Consider the following 21101-nt stretch of genomic DNA (forward strand, 5'->3'; position numbering starts at 1 on the left):
ATCATTAAAGCAAAGTGTCGATCGGTCATGCTCGATTTCTCCGTGTTTCGTGAACTACACTAGTCCAATTTCACTTTTTATCCTATAATACTTCCTCTTTTACTTCCGTTTTAGTTGAATCTTATCGCTAACATAGGTGTAAATAGCTCCTTAATTTCGGCACTTTTTGCTATAACCACTGGAAGTGCATTTGCACCCTATCAACGCCTGTGAAAAATTAGTCAAATATTAACGCAAATCTATGCTTTGGAATTGTTACGAAAAAGCCTTTGTTAAAACAGACTGAAGATACCAATTATCTGTAGGGAAGAGGACAATGTGTAACTAGGCGACACCCCAACACAACTTGAACATACATCTGTGGTTAAAGGACGCCCGCCGTGCAGCAAGAACAGCCAATGGCAACTGAAGTTGAGTGAAATCTTAACGTGTATTTTATGTGTTTTTGTACACTGTATTTTTAATCACTAATCAAATAAAGTTAACCAAGCTACAAATAATTTGTATTCCTGTCTCAACAGCTAAAAATAAAATTGGTAAGCTTAGGCTTGAATCAGCTGACTTACTATTTGAACGCCCGCCAGATCAAGCATTCGAAAACCCCGGAAGTCATGCAACACCTGAACTTTTGCAACCAAAATTAATTTCTGAGCGACAATTTATCCAAAACATGTACGTTATTGCCTAGAATTGTAATGGCACAATTATTTTGAGAAAATATGGGGAAAAGAAAAAACCGTGGAGCATTAATGTACCCCCCCCCCCATTTCCCGTTAGGTTAGGCACACCTGGCTCCTGAGTTTTTGGGCTGGCTCCTAAATCTGAAAATATTTGTCGAGGCCTGGTATAGAAAGAAGCTTACCGTGTACGAAGAAAATAGAACACGCATTTTATATGGTTTACACTGGAAGTTTTAAGGATAATTGTGGGCATAACCCACAGATAACCAGAATTATTTACTATTCTTAACGACCAAAGTTCAAATTTATGGTTGTTTTGTTGCTATACATGCTCTGTTACGTGGGGTGAGTTGCCGCGTTCTGAGGTCGAGAATACAAACAGAATAAATATTATAATAATGAAAAAATTTATTGAATATATATTTGTCATTCTAAGCAGCTTTTAATGTAATTTGTAAACCTAAATGCAGTGGTTTTTAGCTCATATTTGGTTCCTTTGACCAATACAACTAGGACGGGCGTGGCCTAATAGTTAGCGTGGCCGAACTGTAAATTCGAGGATTCATGGTTCGTGACCCTTTGTTGCAGAAATGCATTCCGCACTTTGAAGACACGAATGCGCTATAAGAGTGACGATCAAATCCCACTCTTCGGTCAGACAGGAGTAGCCCAAGAGTTGGCGGTGGACGTTATAGAGTAGCTGCCTTTCCTCTTGTCTATTAGTTTAAAATTAAGGACGGCTGTGAGTAGAGAGCACTTGCGAAAATTATGAACAAAGCAAACTCAAATGTTTCATATGTATGTATAGCAAGATCAACTAAGAATTACGTTTAATCAAAATTTGTTGCATTTTAAAAGCACCAGAGGTCGTTGCTAGTGTTCCACGGCAAACAAATCCCGACTTTAAAAGTTTAAGTCTGGATACAAACGACTTTCCATATACACTAATAGTGTCATCAGGATACAAACGATGTTCCATATATAACTAATAGTGTCATAACGTGATCTGTTTAGCTTATTGTTGTTCATCTTTGTCAAAGATTTATCCAAAAATATTTAAACGTTTGGAGAACCTAAGCTTGAAAGATATTATTCCAAAAGTATAAAAACTCGGTGATAAATGTATTTGATGCTTAAAAATTAAAGTTCCCTCTTGTAGTATTATGGAAACATTATTCCATTCATTTTTAACCTTTCAATTGTGGTTGACATCATATGATGTTAACGTAAGCGACTGTGTTTGACATCATATGATGCAAGCATTTTGCGCGCAACATTTTGAATGGTCCGCCGCAAAAACCCGCGAATTTTTGCGCATGGGGTGGTAGGCAGATTTATACAAGCCACAAACGAAGCGTTAAGGAACGCAGCCTTTACAAACTGAATTTGATATTTTTTTATTTACGCACTACATCTGGAAGCAGAATTTCAGAAACACTTGACTATCTTTGAGTTGGGGAGTTCAGGAATACTCCAAAATGTGAAATTTAATTCTTATCGTCCTCATAAATCCATAATGATTTCATTTTACTTAAAGCATATTGATGTATTTTCGATATTATAATTTAGTTGTTTGCCAGAGGAAGCTGCTAACGACTATGATGTAATAATCGAAAAGCTTAGTCTAATACCTAGAGGCGAGAGTACATTATTTATAAATAAGAGTAGCCAGCTGGTGAAGTTAATGAGTATCCGGTTAATTTATAAGTTCAGCGTCAGAAAACTTGTTCACAGTTCAAAGTTAGAAGTGATATTTATCGAGTGTATTCAGTTACTCGAATGGTTAACGATGAAATTCTGTAAAAAAAAAAAGTATTGTTACCTCTCTGTTCGTTTGTTAATTTCCCGTAAAATTTCTTCCCGAAGAACTTCAGCGATACAAGTCCTTTCTTAAATAAAACTAGTTTCTTCTTTTTCAATACAACTTTGCAATACACAGAATTCCCATAGTCATTTTAACTTAAACACACGCTCTAATTCACAACGATTCACGCACTTTACTTACGACTTGACTCGATTATCTGTCTCTATATCTCTTCAAACTGCAATTATTCTCGTTCCGATCCATTGTCTCGCTTTATTTGCCTGCTTATATAAAGGAATAGAGAGCGTCTAGCAAATACTGGATTATTCGTGATGTTCCCCGATCCTTCTAGATACTCATTATGTGTTACCAACGTCACGTGACTTCTGCTGTCGTAACAGTATATTTGTGAGTTAGGCGTACTAATCAATAGGCTAGTAATTTCTGTTGAAACATTTGGGTTCTTAGGCCAATAACTACAAGTGAAACAAGTCTATATGTTAAGGGTGAAATAAATTAATTTGTTATTGTTCCATGAATCAAATTTCACATTATTTTATCCAAATAATCCAAAATACCTTGGCCAACGTAAGAACACGTTATAAATATATATATAACTACACGCAAAGTGTAAATCTGCGTTTGTTTTGAATAATCACGCAAGGGCATAATTGTTTGTCCCTAATTTTTAATTGGTAGAAGACGACTAGTGTACAAAACCCACCGCCGACTCTTGGACTACTCTTGTTTGGCTGGATAGTGGAATTTGAAACATCCATCTTACAGAGCACTTTTGGCTCCAAAGTGAGAAGCGTGATTTTATGACAACAGGCTAGCGAATCATGGATCCTCGGATTCACAGTACGGCCATGCTAACCATTAGGCTACACCCAGCTCATATAATGTGATTCAGTTTCGGAAACTATTGTGATCGGATTATTCAGGCAGTTATTTTTTTTCTGGTTGTCCGCCCCTGGGACAGCGGTAAGTCTACGGATTTACAACGCTAAAATCGGGGGTTCAATTCCTCTCAGTGGACACAGCAGATAGCCCGATGTGGCTATGAGGAAAACACACATATACTCTTTGTTTGTTTGTTATGAATTTCGCGCAAAGCTACACGACGGCTATCTGCGCTAGCCGTCCCTAATTTAGCAGTGTAAGACTAAAGGGAAGTCAGCTAGTCATCACCACCCACCGCCAACTCTTGGGCTACTCTTTTACCAACGAATAGTGGGACTGACCGTCTCATTATAACGCCCCCAAGGCTGAAAGAGCGAGCATGTTTGGTGTGACGGGGATTCGAACCCGCGACCTGCAGATTGCGAGTCGAGTGCCCTAACCACCTGGCCATGCTGAGCCCACATATACTGTCCAGTTTACTTAGTAATAATTCAAGTGTACAGTGGTTACTGTATTTGTTTTACTTTTGCGCGTAATCCCAAAACACGTTAAATATATATACATGTTAATTAAGGAATTAAAAATATCTCAACACTTTGACTTACTTCTACACTTGTATCAAACACAGCGAATTAATTAGGTTTAATTTACTTATATTCTCAACACTGTAGAAGTTACGTAGTGTTTCAGTGAATCAAAGTTAATACAATATAGTAATGGCTGGAGACGGCTTGAATGGGCAATGAAGAAAAACTTTAATACTTTTCGAAACGTTGTACATTTGCTGTTATGTTAAACTTATTTTAAAGTTTTTCTTCATTACCCATTCAAGCCGTCTCCAGCCATTATTAGTCTCAAAGTGGGTTCCTCGTCATCGAAAAAGTTAATACAACTTCTGGTTTGGTTTGTTTGTTTTGAATTTCGCGCAATCCTACGTGAGGGCTATCTGCGATAACCATCCATAATTTAGCAGTGATAGACTAAAAGGAAGGCAGTTAGTCAAGACCACCCGCCGCCAACTCTTGGGGTACTATTTTACCAACGAATAGTGAGATTGACCGTCAGATTATAATTTGGATAAGAATGCATTTCGACTTCTGTTTGTTTGTGTCAAGAGTTTTGAAAAACTGTAATGAACTTTATATATATTTATTAGTTTAGAGTTTCTGAAGTGTTCGCTGGTGCCCTATTAAATCAATAATTTGTCTATCTAACAGCTTTTTAAAGATTTATTAATAATAGAAGGTTCGCATATTAACTAAGCTTACATCGTCGTAAGCGCCTTTTTTTTTAAGGAATAGGCTAGCCGAGTACTGCAAGTGAGAGGTCGCTTTATCATAAGTGTGGTTTGGTTGTTGTTAAGCGCAGAACTACACGATGGGCTATCTGTGCTCTGCCCACCATGAGTTTTATGTTGTATAAACATTTAAAAACAATGGCAAACAAGAATTTTTACGGTACTTTTTAATGATATTGATTAATTATGAGTTATTAAATTTTGCGTTTGAACAGCAGAACGTAAGAACTACGACATGACATACTTCAACGTGAAATAAATTAAGAATTATTTACATGGAAAATTACGGCTGCCCCGATTTCCTGGGCTATTTCTGATAACTTACCAGCGATGTTCTGTAGGTTTGAAAAGGATTTACTGAAAAACTTTGTACAATTTTCAACCTATTAATATATTTGTGTTTGTAGGCCACGGATAAAGAAACCATTCCGGTTTCATTTTGTTCTGCTCACCTGGTTATTTGTTACTCTTTGTTTTCTTCTTTCAGCTGTTGTAAGAGTGAGAGCTGAGAACGCGAAAATTCATGGTTCGATCATGCGGTATGCCCAGTATAGATACTCCAACGTGCAGCTTTGTTCTTAACAACAAATTATTTTTGTTCCCGGCTTTTTCCGCTAATTTTCCAATTCAGTTTGCCCGTGGGAATGTCTTGAAACTGTTTTTTTTTTTCTTTCTTCTTCTGTCAAATGAAATTGACGTTCCTAGTCAAACAAGTTCGTCATGACCAACTAACTATTTAGACCTAGTTTCCTGTATTTTTCTGCCCTCGGTAATAATTATTCTGTGTTTATCCTACATTCCACCCATATTACTTGTATTTTCAAGGTACTTGACGAAGAGTACAGGATCTCATAGCTTTAATACCCTCCGCATTGTCACCAAAATAGGATCATTGTTGCTGCCAAAATAAGTAGGGAGGCTTCGTGTAATAGTCGTATGCGATACCTCATTAAGACTGTAGACTAATTCATTCTCGTCCTTTTGAATGATACGTTCAATTTCAGTGCATCAAGTGTTAGTGTTGTTAGGCTGCATATGGTTCTGGCGGGTCATTTGGACTCGGTGGTTTTAAGGGTTAATGGAACTAAATTGAGTTTAGTTTATAATCAGGATTGGTAGCTAAAATTTAGATTACGTTTGAAGGTAACTCTACGATAGAATATTTACATTATTTTAGACAACGTTAATAATGAGGTCTCTCCCTGTTTGATTCATTAATTACTACTACAAAAAGTCTTAGATGCATTCTTTAGATTACGTTTGAAGGTAACTCTACGATAGAATATTTACATTATTTTAGACAACGTTAATAATGAGGTCTCTCCCTGTTTGATTCATTAATTACTACTACAAAAAGTCTTAGATGCATTCTTTTTTTTTTAAATTTATATATAAACACATATGTGTGTGTGTGTATATATATATATATATATACAACACTTAATTATTTCATTCAAAACTGTTTTTAAACAACTCAATTTGGCCCGGCATGGTCAAGTGGTTAGGGGCGCTTGACTCACAATCTGAGGATCGTAGGTTCGAATCCCCATCCCACCAAACATGCTCTCCCTTTCAGCCGTGGGGGCGTTATAATGTGACAGTCAATCTCACTAATTGTTGGTAAAAGTGTAGCCCAAAAGTTGGCGGTGGGTGGTGATACCTAGCTGCGTTCCCTCTAGTCTTACACTGCTAAATTAAGGACGGCTAGCGCAGATAGCTCTCGTGTAGCTTTGCGCGAAATTCAAAACAACTCAATTCCGTCTTACAAGGCGTTCTCGCGTGTTCTTTAATAGTGCTGTATATATTCTACATTTTTAACCATTTAATTATTTTTTACTGTAAATATTTCACTCCTGTTTCGACTGTCTGTATTTTTAAGGAGACGACGTTTTGGTTGGTATTTCTCGCGAAAATTATTATCTTCAATCAATGAACTAGTTCCCCCCCCTAAAAAAAAACAACTCACACTTGTGTCTCCTCCTGGTGTCAGCTACCGAACGTTTCAATTGCTAAACCATAAATGATTTTCCTTCTATTGTTTTTTTTGTTGTGTGTGTGTTCGAAAGGGAAAGGGTAATATGTTTTTTGTACTGTAAATTTTTATGAGCACTATCTTAAGAACACTTAATAATCAAACTCTGACGTTTAAGAGATCTCTTAGAATTGATAAATCGTAAAATTACTAAAATATGATTTTCTTTGCTGGTCATTAGGAGATACCGCATACTAAAAATTTCATTATTTTATGTTCGTCAAGGTAACGTGCAGGTAAAAGATTTAATATCATTGTTAGCATTATTATCGTTCTCGTACTTGATATTTACGATTGGCCATATTTTAAAATGTTTAATTAACATGCTCATTAATCTGCTGTGTTATTCTTTATCTAACTAGTTATTTCCTACGTCAACGCCGTCTAACGGACAACACTCCCTAATGGCAGTAGTTCAACGTCCTCGTCTGTGGGAGGTTCCGGCAATGACCCAAGTAGAAGTAAGTTTAAATTAATTTGTTTTTTCTTTAACATTACTTACTTACCCTTTTAAACAAGTTTCACCACTGAAGAAAGCATTATAAAGTAGACCTTACCATTCGAGTCATGTGTGGTCTAGTGATTAGCGTGCCGGGCTGCGTATCGGACGCTCCAGGATTCGAGTTTTAATATGTTGCTAAACACGCGTTATAACTGTGACAGTCAATCTCGCTGGGTACCGTGTGTGTGTGTGTGTGTTATTTCACATGGTCTAGTTCATTTATTTGTGTTTATCGCGCAAAATAAGCCCACACAGAACAAACGTGTTGTAATTAGCACAAAGTCACGTGATCATTTCTATCTCCTTTTTTCATTCAGTTTCTCTGCTGAACTCTGTTCTTGTCTCTAACCGTTTGATCCGTACTTTCAGCAGTGATGTACATGTGACTCCGTTTGATCCGTACTTTCAGCGGTGATGTACATGTGACTCCATTTGCTCCGTACTTTCAGCGGTGATGTACATGTGACTCCGTTTGATCCGTACTTTCAGCGGTGATGTAAATGTGAGGTTAGAAAATAGAGAGCAGAATGGAGGGTTGTCGTTTATATCCTCCTCCAACTATAATTTTTGTTGTCGTTTATATCCTCCTCCAACTGTAATTTTTGTTGTCGTTTATATCCTCTTCCAACTATAATTTTTGTTGTCGTTTATATCCTCCTCCAACTATAATTTTTGTTGTCGTTTATATCCTCCTCCAACTATAATTTTTGTTGTCGTTTATATCCGTTGTCGTTTATATCCTCCTCCAACTGTAATTTTTCCGTTCTACGTCTCCGCCAAAGAGGAGGAGAAATATACACACTGAACATAGTTGTTTGGTAATTCATTAACCAACCATCTGTTACAATTTCTAGCATGTTATTTAATAATAATTGCTTATAAAACCTTCATGAGCTGTAACAATGTTAAAATTATAGTGTGTTTTTTTCTTGTCTTAATTTGAACATATCATTTTTCCCAAGTCCGAGAGGCTCCACATTTCATACATTTCAGCGTTATGGAACTGAGGTTTTATTTCAATTGGTTTATTTAAATAATCCCATATTTCTTCTTAATTAATGAACCAAAACCGAGGATTCTAACGTCATTCTTTGTTCATCCATCTCTCGAGAATTATGGGTAAAGTTGAAACTAGATAATACCCCAGCTATAGATTTTTCGTTCACTTCAGAATTTCGCGCAAAGGCTATCTGCGCATACTCGTCCTTACTTTTGACGTAATGCAGCTAGTCAACAGCGTCCATCACCAATTACTGCCTGATCGAATAGTGGTATCTGACCGTCACTCTTTTAATGCACCCACGGCCTCAAAGTGCGGAGCGTGATCTTGTGACAAAGTGTCATGAACCGTGAATCCTCAGACTTACAATCCGACACGCTAATCCTAGGCCACGCCTGGCCTAGAAGAAATAAAATAATGTGTATGACAACAATATGTGATACAAAAAAAGAAATTACTGATAAAAAAACAACAGCTTGCAATATAATAAAAAAAACTACGGATCAATTTAATAGCCTCGTTCTAAGGTTCTCAGTGTAAAAATAAATTCAAAATATTCACGAATCAACCATTTTTTTCCATTCTTGTGCAGTGTTCACTGGTGCAGGTTAACCCTGTGGTAGAGCTGGGTTCGAGTCTGTGCGATACCACAAAATATTCTCCCCACTTTAAACCACGGTTGCTCTACGACGGTCAATCCTTTAGCGTTGATTGGGGGTGCTGTTGACGTGTCATCTTCCATTTAATTAGTATATAGTTCAAAATTAGAGGCGGGAAGCAAATAGCCGTAGTAGGTTTGTCAAGAATATAGCATTCAACATATTATCAGTTCATATTTGAATAATTCAATACTTATTTTGAAATATTAATTTTTGATATCAATAAATAACTTCTATATTGCCCCAGTGTCAGGTTAATTCGCTATATATATATATATATATAAGTCTGTATTATTTTTACCACACTACACCATTATTATCGTTCAGGATTATAAACATCATCGAACACTTTCATTTGTCAATTCGTCACCAGCATCAAGAGTGACGTCATAATAATGTTTATTCGTGTGTTCTCTATAGGATAGGATTCCAAGTCGTAAAATTACAATATATTTATTACCTCTTGAGCTGCCCCCCAGTGGCACAGCGGTATGTCTGCGGACTTGCAACGCTAGAATCCGGGTTTCGATATCCGTGGTGGGCAGAGCACAGATAGGCCATTATGTAGCTTTGTGCTTAACTACAAACAAACAAACCTCTTGAGCTTCACAGCATTGCTGCCCATGCGTATGGATACTTCTAAGAGTTGCAGTGAGAGCGAGGGAGGGGGGAGTGGATTTTCCTTTTTTAACATAGTTTAATTGAGAGAGAAGAAGGTTTTTTGTATGGTTGTATATAAGCACAAAGCTACACAACGGGTTATCTGTGCTCTGCTTTGCCATTGGGTGGTGGAGGGGGGGAAGAGAGATGTTTCTTTCATCTCTTCCCATAACCCTTATGTTTCGCTAAATATGATTTGTTTCTAGGCCACTAACCTCTAGCTAGATCTTAGGAGGAGGGGGGGGGGCAATTTGCTAAAAGTAAGTGGGACTCTTCTAAGATCTAGGGAGGGGACCACCTCTTCACAACAAAATATCTTTGTACGTACACATCAATTAGTAATATATGATGATTTACTATATTAGCAACCTTCAATTTTTGTACGTGGCACTAAAAATATATTTAAAAAATGAGCAAACAGTTTATAACATCTGTCATATTTCACCTGGAGTTCTTCCCATTGCGAATGGATAGCATACACAACTTTTAATACCCCGATAGGCCAGCGGAAAGTTTAAGGACGCTAAAATCCAAGGTTCGATTTCCAGCTGGGAACAAGGCGCAGATAGCCCATTATGTACTTTGCACTAAAACAAACAAACACAACTATTCACTCACGTGAGATACGTCCCCCGGTGGCTCAGCGGCAAGTCTGAGCGCTTCTGACGCTAAAAATCTGGTTTCGATACCTGCTCTTGGTAAAGCACAGACAGACCATTGTGTAGCTATGTGCTTAACACCAGACAAACAGGCGTCTTTGGATATTCTAGGCTTTATTTAATAATGGGAGTCAGTCACAAAAATAATTTATTTCCAGTTCCGTTGCTACGAATAGTGGAAGTGGACTACATCCTTTTAATGTTGACTTTTTCCATCTCTTGATTGATTCCAAGAATTACAAACCATTATATATCTATATATGTAGTAGCCAAATGTCTGTCTGTCTATCACGCTCTATATCTTCTTAACGGTTATTAGTTGAAAAAAAAAGTATATATCAAAATGGTTCTTTTTTAGAGCATATTAGAGGAAAGTTATTAATTTTTTTCCAATTCCTAAAATTTCATATCGATACTAACAGCGATCCGTCAGTCTTCGTATGTGCTGAACGTATGTTTCTTTTTGTAAGGGAATTTCAGGAGAGAAAAAAAAAGAAAACGGAACTTCTTCCAGCGACTGGTTGAAAGAAATTTTGTTTGTGTGTAATTAAGCACAAAGCTGCACAATGGGCTATCTGTGCTCTGCCCATCACGGGTATCGAAACCCGAATATTAGCATTGTAAGTCCGCAGACATACCGCTGTGCCACTGGGGGGGGGGCGAGCATGAACGAAAAAAAACGCACAAAGACAGGAACGTGCTTGGGTATTTATTTGTTGTTGTTCGGTTTATATATGTTTGTTGTTGTTTTGTTTTTTTCATGTAGGTATTAAATACACGTTTGATTATATTGTACCATGTCAAATAAATTAATTTGAATTGAATATCTCCCCTTGACACATCTTACTGAAATGACTACTGTCAAAAAGCATTCATTTAGGTAGCAGTAGTTTCTTGTGCTCAGTAAAATGACAAGAACCGGTGGCATCCAGCGGAAAAAAAATCACCGAGGCTACTTAGAAAACTTGAGCACTCTATTATACTGGATGCACCCATTGCATTGAAACCAATAATACACGTTAGTCAGTCTCCTTTGCTTAAAAACAAACGCAATGCGATTTTCATTATTGAAATAACAGATGGACCGACAAAATACGGTTGTATACAGCCCACTAGACAATCATATTGAACATACGCTATGATCCAAGGGTTTGGATTGATTGCACATTTTTTATTTATTCGTCATTATTTTCATGAATATTACCGTTGAATTGTTTTAACGGGCATTTGCTAGTGATTGTGGTCCGTGATAAGCTAGTCTATGCTTCCCGAAATGTTCTTGCCTACCAGCTAAACATTCAGGGAGGGAATACATATAGGTGGGGCAGCTGTTCCAGGACCCATTCCCCGCTTGCCCCAACTCCTGAAATTTTCCTTTGTGAAATATATAAAATATTTTTTTGTGTCCAAGGGTGCATCTGTTTGCACTATTTTGTTCTCCTTCAGGCCCAGCACTAGCGTTGAGGCCAGCTGAACATGTTTCTCGATTTAAATGTGCATATTTATAGAGAGAAAACTAGTAAAAAAAAACACTAATTACGCGGAGAAAATCCAAAAATAACTTTTTTCGTACATTACCATTAGATACCTAAAAATTGTAAGCATACTTTATTGATAATTGGGAAACTAGATCAACTTCAATTGTAATTAGACAAGTTAGCCACATTTCAGTAAGGAGCTGTTAGTATTAAAGGTATTTTAGCTACATTTCAGTAAGGAGCTGTTACTATTAAAGGTATTTTAGCACATTTCAGTAAGAAGCTGTTAGTATTAAATGTATTTTAGCTACATTTCAGTAAGAAGCTGTTACTATTAAATGTATTTTAGCTACATTTCAGTAAGAAGCTGTTAGTATTAATGGTATTTTAGCTACATTTCAGTAAGAAGCTGTTGGTAATAATGGTATTTTAGCTACATTTCAGTAAGAAGCTGTTAGTATTAAATGTATTTTGCGCACAAGATTCTAGTACGAGTTTAATAAAATTGGTGAACTATCTTTCTTTTTTTGTTGTTTTAATCATTTAATGTATACCATTTGCAAGTCTGCGATCATTAGTTTGACCTATGATTTACTTTTTATGTGTTTCTTCGATGTGATTCATGTTTATTTTATAGTAGTTTTCTCGAGTATGCAAGGCTATTGCTCATGGTTGTTTCCGTAGCAAAGTTTTTCCAACCATACTTTTAATTAAGACGTGTAGTAACCGTTACATTTCCTTGACTTGAGGTTTTTTATAATGTAATGTTTGACGTGAGAAAATTTATCTCGCAAAGTGTGAGAATTAGTTTGATTAGTTTTTCATGATATTTCGGAGATTTTCCCCCAAAACGGAAAGGCACGTTATAATTACCCTTGTCATTCTTTGAAATGGCAAATTATCTGGTATTTGGTATTTCAGAGTGTTGTTGTATTTATCTACTATAAACAATTTTCTTAAATATTAGATTTTGTTTTCAAAGTCCTCGGAATAGCATTTTTTTTCACTCTGCATTTCAGAATGAAACTTAATTTGAGATTGACTAAACATTTCGTTCTTGATGACGATAATAATAACAAAATAGAAGAATTCGATTCCTAGATGACTTCGAAATTGTAGTATGATTGGCAGATATGCTAAGAACAGTGATTCCTAGATGACTTCGAAATTGTAGTATGATTGGCAGATATGCTAAGAACAGTGATTCCTAGATGACTTCGAAATTGTAGTATGATTGGCAGATATGCTAAGAACAGTGTTCAATCCAGACCTTTCCACTGGGGTGGGAGTATGTGAAGCTGACGGAATGAATTCAAATTCGACAAAAGGGAAAATACTGTACTTCAGGGCAAACTTTTCTGAACAGGGGGGAATTCCCCCTGTACATCCCTGAATTCAAAACTAACTAAGAAAGTTTCACCATACGTTTTTACCTTTTTAATGATTTCCCATTCAGTAACTCTTAGCCTTGGGCAGGCCAACTATCTTAATCACTTTTAACAAATATTTTAATTTTTTTTTTTTTGCATAAAACTAGTGGTTTTATATAGAGTCTCTTCGTGGTTTATTGTTTCAGGATGTTTTTCGAAGACGAACAACTGAAAGTTTTAAAACTGTCTGCTATAATTCCAATTCCTCTATTTCTAAGCCAAAAAAATTAAGAGTAACAAAGATATCCTTACATCAACGTTACATGCTTGAAAGTAAGGTCGTCGGGAGTAACAAAAATAACCTTACACGATGTTCCATGCTTGAAAGTAAGATCGCCAGGAGTAATAAAGATATCCTTACATCGACGTTGCATGCTTGAAAGTAAGGTCGCTAGGAGTAACAAAGATAGCCTTACATGATGTTACATGCTTGAAAGTAAGGTCGTCGGGAGTAACAAAAATAACCTTACACGACGTTGCATGTTTGAAAGTGTAATGTTCTTAAGTTTCTGAGTTAACCTTGGCCACTGTTTTGAATCTGGAGTCACTTGATGAGACGTGGCGCGTCTCCCAAGGGATTCTCTTCCATTATATATGCGGTGAGGTTGAAGTTCATAAAATCCACTCCATTCTGTAAATTTCTTCATCTTCAGGGAATTTATCGGCCAGTTTAGCATAGTTGGAGTGAGTATTATCACCCATTAGGCAGAAATCAAGACCCAATGGACGGTAACATGAAGAGTCGTGTGATGTGGTGTCCATCATGTATGACATTCGTGGTACCTTATTGTAGGATGCAGAAGCTGGTAAGTTCAATAATGCTTAGCTCTGTTCACACCAGACTTTCACCACCGTTATATGCGCTATGTTCTCGGTTCAGCAGTAAGAGTGAGAGCTTATAACGCTAAGCATTGAGTTTCGATATCCGTGGTGGGCACAGCATAGATAGCCCATTGTGTAGCTTGGTGTTTAACAACAAACGAACCTATAAGAAAATTTGATGGATTACATTCCAAATCCTCTCCAAACGAGTGCAGGCTTGTTGTCTGGCTGTAGGGCGAGGCTGTAAAAATAGTATTCCTATCTATGTATTGGACCATCGAATGTGCTCCTCCACCGTTGGAAGCGATCAGGAATATATCTTCTTAGGTATCTGACATATGGTTTGACCTTGTGAAGTCTGCTTTTAACCTTCTGCTTACTTACATGGCATCCAGTTGTGGCTTTGCTTATTATAATGTTAGTGGTCATTTTCAACCGTTTGGATTGGTTACCTCCCCAGAAGTGGTCTAGCTTCATATTCTAACAACCGTTTGGATTGTTTACCTCACCAGAAGTGGTCTAGCTTCATATTCTAAGATAACATCAATTTTGAATCTTTCTTGCATTTCTACCCTGATAATATATAATATTAATAGTGTCATTTTTACGTACTCTTCTCAAGGAGTCTTGAGCGATTTTTCGCTTGGAGTGCCCTTGCCCAACCAAAATATGATTTCTACACACCTGTTATGCGGTGTTTTAGTCCTGGGAGCCATGACTGGATTTCTATTACTAGTAGTACAGGGCATAATATGACTGCCTTCACTTTTATAAGCATTTTGTTCTCATGGCACTTTCTGATTGGTAATATGACAACAAATTACAGTGTAAACTATCAACACATGACTCTACTCTGATGCGTTTAATTTTTACACGACAAAAGGGTGACATTCCCACAATATTCACATCTTATACCCTTCTTACTCACCGTGTCCATAATTATTCTAAATGCTGTATAAATATAAATATTACTGTACAATTTGAAAGTATTTGGCATTTTAAGCCTGAACAGACTTTATGCGTTACATGCGCTAAAGTGCCAGGTCAGAAACCCCAAAGTTCAAGTATAACCATTTCTAATTTTGAACTGCTAACCAGGCGGGGGATGAAAAGTCTGGATCACTCGTCGTCTACACGGCTATTCTTAAACGAATAGCAAGATAGACTGTTACTTTTATAGCTTGTTTACAGCTGAAAATGCAGGACGTTTTCAGTGGCATATTGTGGTCTCGAACTTTGGACCTTTCGATCTGCAGCCCAATACATTAACCACTTAATCACGCCCGACCCTAAATTTGAAGAAGAGAATACTCAAATGAAAGGAGAAATAAAGGATGGAGATCCTCGTCAAGGTGACAAATGTTTCCATGTGAGGAAGCCGAACCTAAAGCAGTATGATGAATAATAACAGAAAAAACCAAGAATAAGAAAATCTACCATTTTGTAGTAAAAATGGCAAGGTTCCACCCAAATATACTGAAAATTCATTTTCACAGTCCGTAACTGAATTGGTTCTTCCGAATTACAGCCCTCCTAAATTTGCAAAGTAAAAATTTTTTCTAGCTCTGTTCTCTTTGCTTTGATATTTTACCTGACTACGACATCGACTGTATAGGTGCATAAAATATAACTGTAAGATCACGATTAGACTTATAATCCAGCCTCTCAAGGATGAAGATAAGTTTTCAGTTATTATTATTATTATTAGTTTTTACAAAACAACTTTATAAAGTCTACTTTTCCACAAAATTGCCACTTTCAAATCAAATTCCCCATAAAAGTAATATAATAATTCCAGGAACATCTGAGAGTTCTGGACGTTCATCTAGAGCGGCAAATAGTTGGGCTATAAGAACTAGTGCAACATAAATCTGAGTTTGACGGATATGTACCTTTATATATATCTCAAGGTCCGTAAAATATTTTCAAATAAAAAAGAAACCAAAACCTTAATTAGCTGGAAGCTGAATAAGTTAAAATTTTAGAATAAAGAAAAGTACTATGTAGTTTTATCTAGGCCATGGTCGAAACATTTCTGGTGAAACTTTTAAAAGAAACAACTCCTTACAAGTTTACTCTCACTCCTGTTAATACCCTTGTTTGATTATAAGTTAGGTCAACTGCGTCTGTAACATTCAAACCAGTTTGACTTCTTATGTGCGGTTAGGCTCGCGGCAAATTCATACCTAGCACGTGGATCGCGACTTGCTAAATAGACCAGTTTTCAATTTTTCGATTTAAGACCTGCGAGACGCTTGGATACGTGCCAAGGTTAAAACACGTGCTGGACATAACCGTAACGTGACACCATCAGGTCTATGCGTATCAACTAGTAGTTCCCGAAAGAACATTTTAACCAATGGAAAGATGAAAATTCTACCTTTCTTCAGCTGACTTCTACGTCACGGCCTTGTTTCCCGTTCACAGTAATAGAAAAAATATATAAAAGGATTTTCTTCGCTTCTCAGTAATAACGTAACTCAATATGTGAAGGTAGACTGTACGTCGTATATCGGAAGGAACCCTCGTGGCAATCATTCCTCGGCTAGGCTATAACGATTGCTCCAGACATTTGACAATGCATGTATAGTAGCCGGAATCTGAGGGCTGCTTTCAAAGCCCGATGCGCATATACTCAAAGTGTCAGAGACCTTCGACCGCTTAATAATTGTTCGGCACCATTTTAAAAAGCGTTTAGTTGTAAATTTCTTTTTTTAAATAGTTATAAGAAAATGGTTTTGTTATCAGAACTCAACTGCTCGAATAACTCTCATGGTGACCAGTCACGTAGATAACTCTCATAGTGGCCAATCAGCAACAAGATCTTAGACAGCTGCCAATCAAATGTTTTAAGGAGCTACTTACACTCCAAGTCGACACACGCTATATCGACTCGTGAAAACTTTTAACAACAACAACAACACAAGATTGACTCATTCACCTTCCAAAAGCCATTTCTGAAGTATTGAAAGACTAAACCCATCTTAACAGTTGTGACAAAATTACATGTGTGGCAGAGTTATAAGAACACGTCAATTACAAGATGGGTAACTTAGCAACAGCTGGCTCACCCGGACACAGTCCTTCATACGATGACTTTAGGTCGCTAGAGGAAAAGATTGAAGCTTGGGAGGCAAAAGGTCGCTTGCCACGCATCCAGCCAATCCGCAGGACTCGGAGTCAAGTGATAAAGACGAGGGTAAGAGTTCCTATTCATGAGTGTTGTTGCCATTACTTAAGCCTAATGACGTTCTTAAGAATTCCTTTTCATGAGTGTTATTTCAATTACTTAAGCCTAATGAAGTCGCTGTAGAACCAAAATAATCTACCTCTTTTAGCTCACACAGCTCATCCGAATAAACATGTGTTTATAAATGTATTACGCATGACGAGCACCTGGTGTAATGGCTATAAATAGTACAAAGTCTTTTGGTGTTGAACCATTTCTAGTTGTATAGACTACGCCGCTGTGGTATATGGATGCACGCGATAAGACGGATGGAATCAAAATATATAATTATAGCAGCAAGTTTCTGCCATAACGTAACTTGTTTTCTATCAGTTGTTTTCTTATTTTAACTTCTATGTTGCCATGAAGAGTGCTCATGGTGGGTTATAATATTCGAGTCTGAACCCTACGTGAATAGTGTTTGTAATTCTTGCTTCATCGAAGAGAAAAGTTATTGATTTCGTGAGTTTTATTTGCCTTTTTTTTAATTAAAATATTGGGATTGTTTGTTTGTTTGCTTTTTGAATTTCGCGCAAAACTACACAAGGGCTATCTGTGCTAGCCGTCCATAATTTAGCAGTGTAAGACCAGAGGGAAGGCAGCTAGTCATCACCACCCACCGCCAACTCTTGGGCTACTCTTTTATCAACGAATAGTGGGATTGACCGTCACATTATAACGCCCCCACGGCTGAAAGGGCGAGCATGTTTGGTGGGACTGGGATTCGAACCCGCGACTCTTAGATTGCGAGTCGAGCGCCCTAACCACCTGGCCATGCCGGGCCCAAATATTGGGAAGACTTGGGAGAACCAAATCCATTTTACTGTGTATTTGTATATTTTAAATAATAAGGCAAGTTTCTGTCTGACATTCCTGTCTAAGTCATATATTGATCAAATTAGCTTGTTTAAGAACGGGATGAATTAAATACTTTCAAATATACCTAATGCCTCTCTACTGTTCCCTACCTACATCCATTTCTGATTGATGCAACTAACTTACAGAAAATTGCTGCCTAAACTGCTTTAAAAGTTTGTAACAACTCTAGGATTTGCTTGTTAAACTACATAATGGACCACTTGCGCTGTACCCATTGCGGGTATTGAGCTCTGATTTTTAGCTTTTATAAGCCCTCAAGTTTACTGCTGAGCCATCACGGGGTGGAGGCAACATTCGCAAGAAGAAGTTTTGGACTATGATTATATCAGGACACGTTCATTTAGTTCAATGTGATAATATTTGTTCTAAGTTTGATGTTTGCAGATATTATATTAAAAGCTAGAAATTAACTGTTTCAGTTTACGTGTGTCAAAATTCTGGTACACTCTGTTGACAGGTTGTGATACACGCTGCACTCATCTGAATAAGAGTGCATAACTCACGTTTATAAACTCGTTTGGTGACGTAGCCTGCTATTGTTTTCTAAAAAGTAGATAAGACATTTCATTCTATCAAACACGATGAAATAAGTATAGTTTTGTAAATGCTTATCTCGTGCCACCTTTGTCGAAACTGAAACTGTCTATCTGATTTCGACTGACGTGCTGACTCAAAACATACGTGTTCCTCGTGGGACAGCAGTAAGCCTACGGACTTACAACGTTAAAATCCGGGGTTCGATTCCCTACGGCAAATACAGCAGATAACATAATGGGGCTTTTTTTGCTCAATAACAAACAAACAAACAGAACATACGTATCCCTCGTGGGACAGCGGTAAGTCTACGGACTTACAACGCTAAAATCCGGGGTTCGATTGACTTACAACGTTAAAATCCAGGGTTGGCTTCCCTCCTGTAGACACAACAGATAGCCTAATGTGGCTTTGCTCTAAAACAAAGAAACAGAACATACGCTTTCTAATAATATCTGTGACCATCAACTTATACCATTAAGAAAAGAGCAATTGTGAGCTTAAACTTTGGACCATTAAATGTAGAAGACAAACCATGTACAAGTCAGAAGAAGACACACGGAATCTTTCATTTCCAAGTTTGGTGATCCTATTATAATGGTTCATAAGGCTCTATACGGCAACTTTTGTAAACAATCTGGATGGGTGGGTGCCATTCAATATATCACATTGATTTTTATATAGTTAATGGATTAAAACACCTGTCCATAATGCATGGTTTTACATCTTTTGTTTCATAAAACTTCTTTATATCTTACAAGTTGAGGTACCGATCTTTCGTCCGGGCTGTGAATATTTAAAAAATATGTGGGTGTATGCTATGATAAATAACATAAAAATCCTAACTTTTACACAATTTATTTATAACATAACATATTATTATTATAGTATTCATTATTACCTAACCAAAAGTTTTGTAAAAGCTTTAAGAACTTACTTTGTGCATACTTAAAACATGGTATACACTGTGCGATGGTCAATGTGTCTTTGTAGGAAGATGTAGCAGTCACAGTAGTGGTGGTAGGGGTGTTTTCTCTTACCCACTTTCAACATCCACTTCTTAATGTCCTTCTACAGTGTTTCACGTATTGATGAATTGACGGTCCCTAGCCGCGGAAGTGTCTTAACTGGATGAAGTTGTAAGGTCACGGGTCAAAGTAGGAAGTGGGCATAACTTAAGAAACGGCTCTTCATATCAGCCTTATGGTGGCTGTTGAAGTTGAAACTTCATCTGGGTTTATGTATTATTGCAATAGTGAGGGTCATTTTGTTATTGCATTCCTCCGTAGAGAGTGCTAGAACACTGTCTGAGATATATATAAGACGTTTGTATGCCCTCCCCCCCCCCCACACACACACACTGTGTGTATGCTGTGTTATAGAAAATTTTTTATTTTTTGGTTTGGTGTAAGGACGTAGCGCCATCTATGAATATAGATAACGTTATCTTCAAAGATAATAAACGCTCAATAACAGCAATAACGAGGTGGATGGATAGAGTTATGAATCCCCAATTAATATGCTCCTTTTTACAAAGTATCATCCCGCAAAGTTTGGTTGAGATTGGCCCAGCGACCTAGAAGTAGTTAGATAACAGACAAACAGACAGACACACAGATTCTTTTGTGCTTTATATAGAGAGATATATACATATATCAGTAGTAAGTGGATAATTTGCTGTGCCAAGTAGTGCTACCTAAAGTGGTAAAATAAACGAAATTATGTAATCAGACACATATCGTGTGTTTTGACTACCTTTTAAAATAACATCACAGCTTGTCTGTTTTGTATTGTGGATAAAAACCTCGATGTATATCCTTCACGGATGAAACGCTGAACAACTGTACATTTATTTAGTAGCTTTCCTTGCCCATGAGCTTGGATATTTCCACAGAACTAAAGTTTTTTTATACATCAACTAAAAGTGTTGCAACGTCATTATGGACATATAATCACATGAAGTTAATTGTTTTGCAATCAGGTGGATTTAAAGAGTCTTCCTATCCTTTTATAAAACTGTTTTAACCTGCTCCTGTGTGTTCCTGGATTTTACAGGATTTTCCTATCCTGTTATAAAACTGTTTTAACCTCTCCTGGGTGTTCCTGGATCTTACAGGATCTTCCTATCCTGTTATAAAACCGTTTTAACCTGCTTCTGGGTGTTCCTGGATTTTACAGGGTCTTCCTATCCTGTTATAAAACTGTTTTAACCTGCTCCTGGGTGGCTCAGCGGTAATCTTGAGGGCATATAACACTAAAATTCAAAGCTCGATCCCTACAATGGACACGTCACAGATGGTTCATTGTGCTGCTTTGTGCTTAGACAAACTTAATTGATTAAGTATTTTACCCACTAATGTGATTATAAAGTACGTATTCATATCATGTGTACAAATATGTGTAACTTGTTGAATGGTGGGCGCGCATGTCACTTCGGACCATTTTGGTTACTTTAAGATATTTGAATAAAACGTACAAATAAACGCACGTATAATAGTTACCGTATTTTATGTCAAAATCTGCTTGCGTCCTA

The 21101-nt window shown here is 37.1% G+C and overlaps 1 protein-coding gene across 4 annotated transcripts in view; it reads left to right on the forward strand.

Annotated features, from left to right (window-relative positions):
* Nucleotides 1-383: 383 nt before the first annotated feature.
* Nucleotides 384-21101, forward strand: part of LOC106463905 (protein FAM107B-like) — an 82212-nt gene continuing 61494 nt past the window's right edge. For 2 of the 4 annotated variants that reach the window (XM_022391539.1, XM_022391540.1), the window contains exons 1-2: nucleotides 384-410; nucleotides 7079-7177. In XM_022391539.1, the coding sequence (XP_022247247.1) occupies nucleotides 399-410; nucleotides 7079-7177 (111 nt within the window). In that variant the 5' untranslated portion in view covers nucleotides 384-398. Of the gene's footprint in view, nucleotides 411-7078; nucleotides 7178-16954; nucleotides 17126-21101 lie in introns of those variants that run through there. The other 2 variants (XM_022391537.1, XM_022391538.1) reach the window with 1 other exon arrangement.

The sequence above is a fragment of the Limulus polyphemus genome, unplaced genomic scaffold (assembly GCF_000517525.1).
Source record: "Limulus polyphemus unplaced genomic scaffold, Limulus_polyphemus-2.1.2 Scaffold1512, whole genome shotgun sequence".
NCBI classification, from domain to species: Eukaryota; Metazoa; Arthropoda; class Merostomata; order Xiphosura; family Limulidae; genus Limulus; species Limulus polyphemus.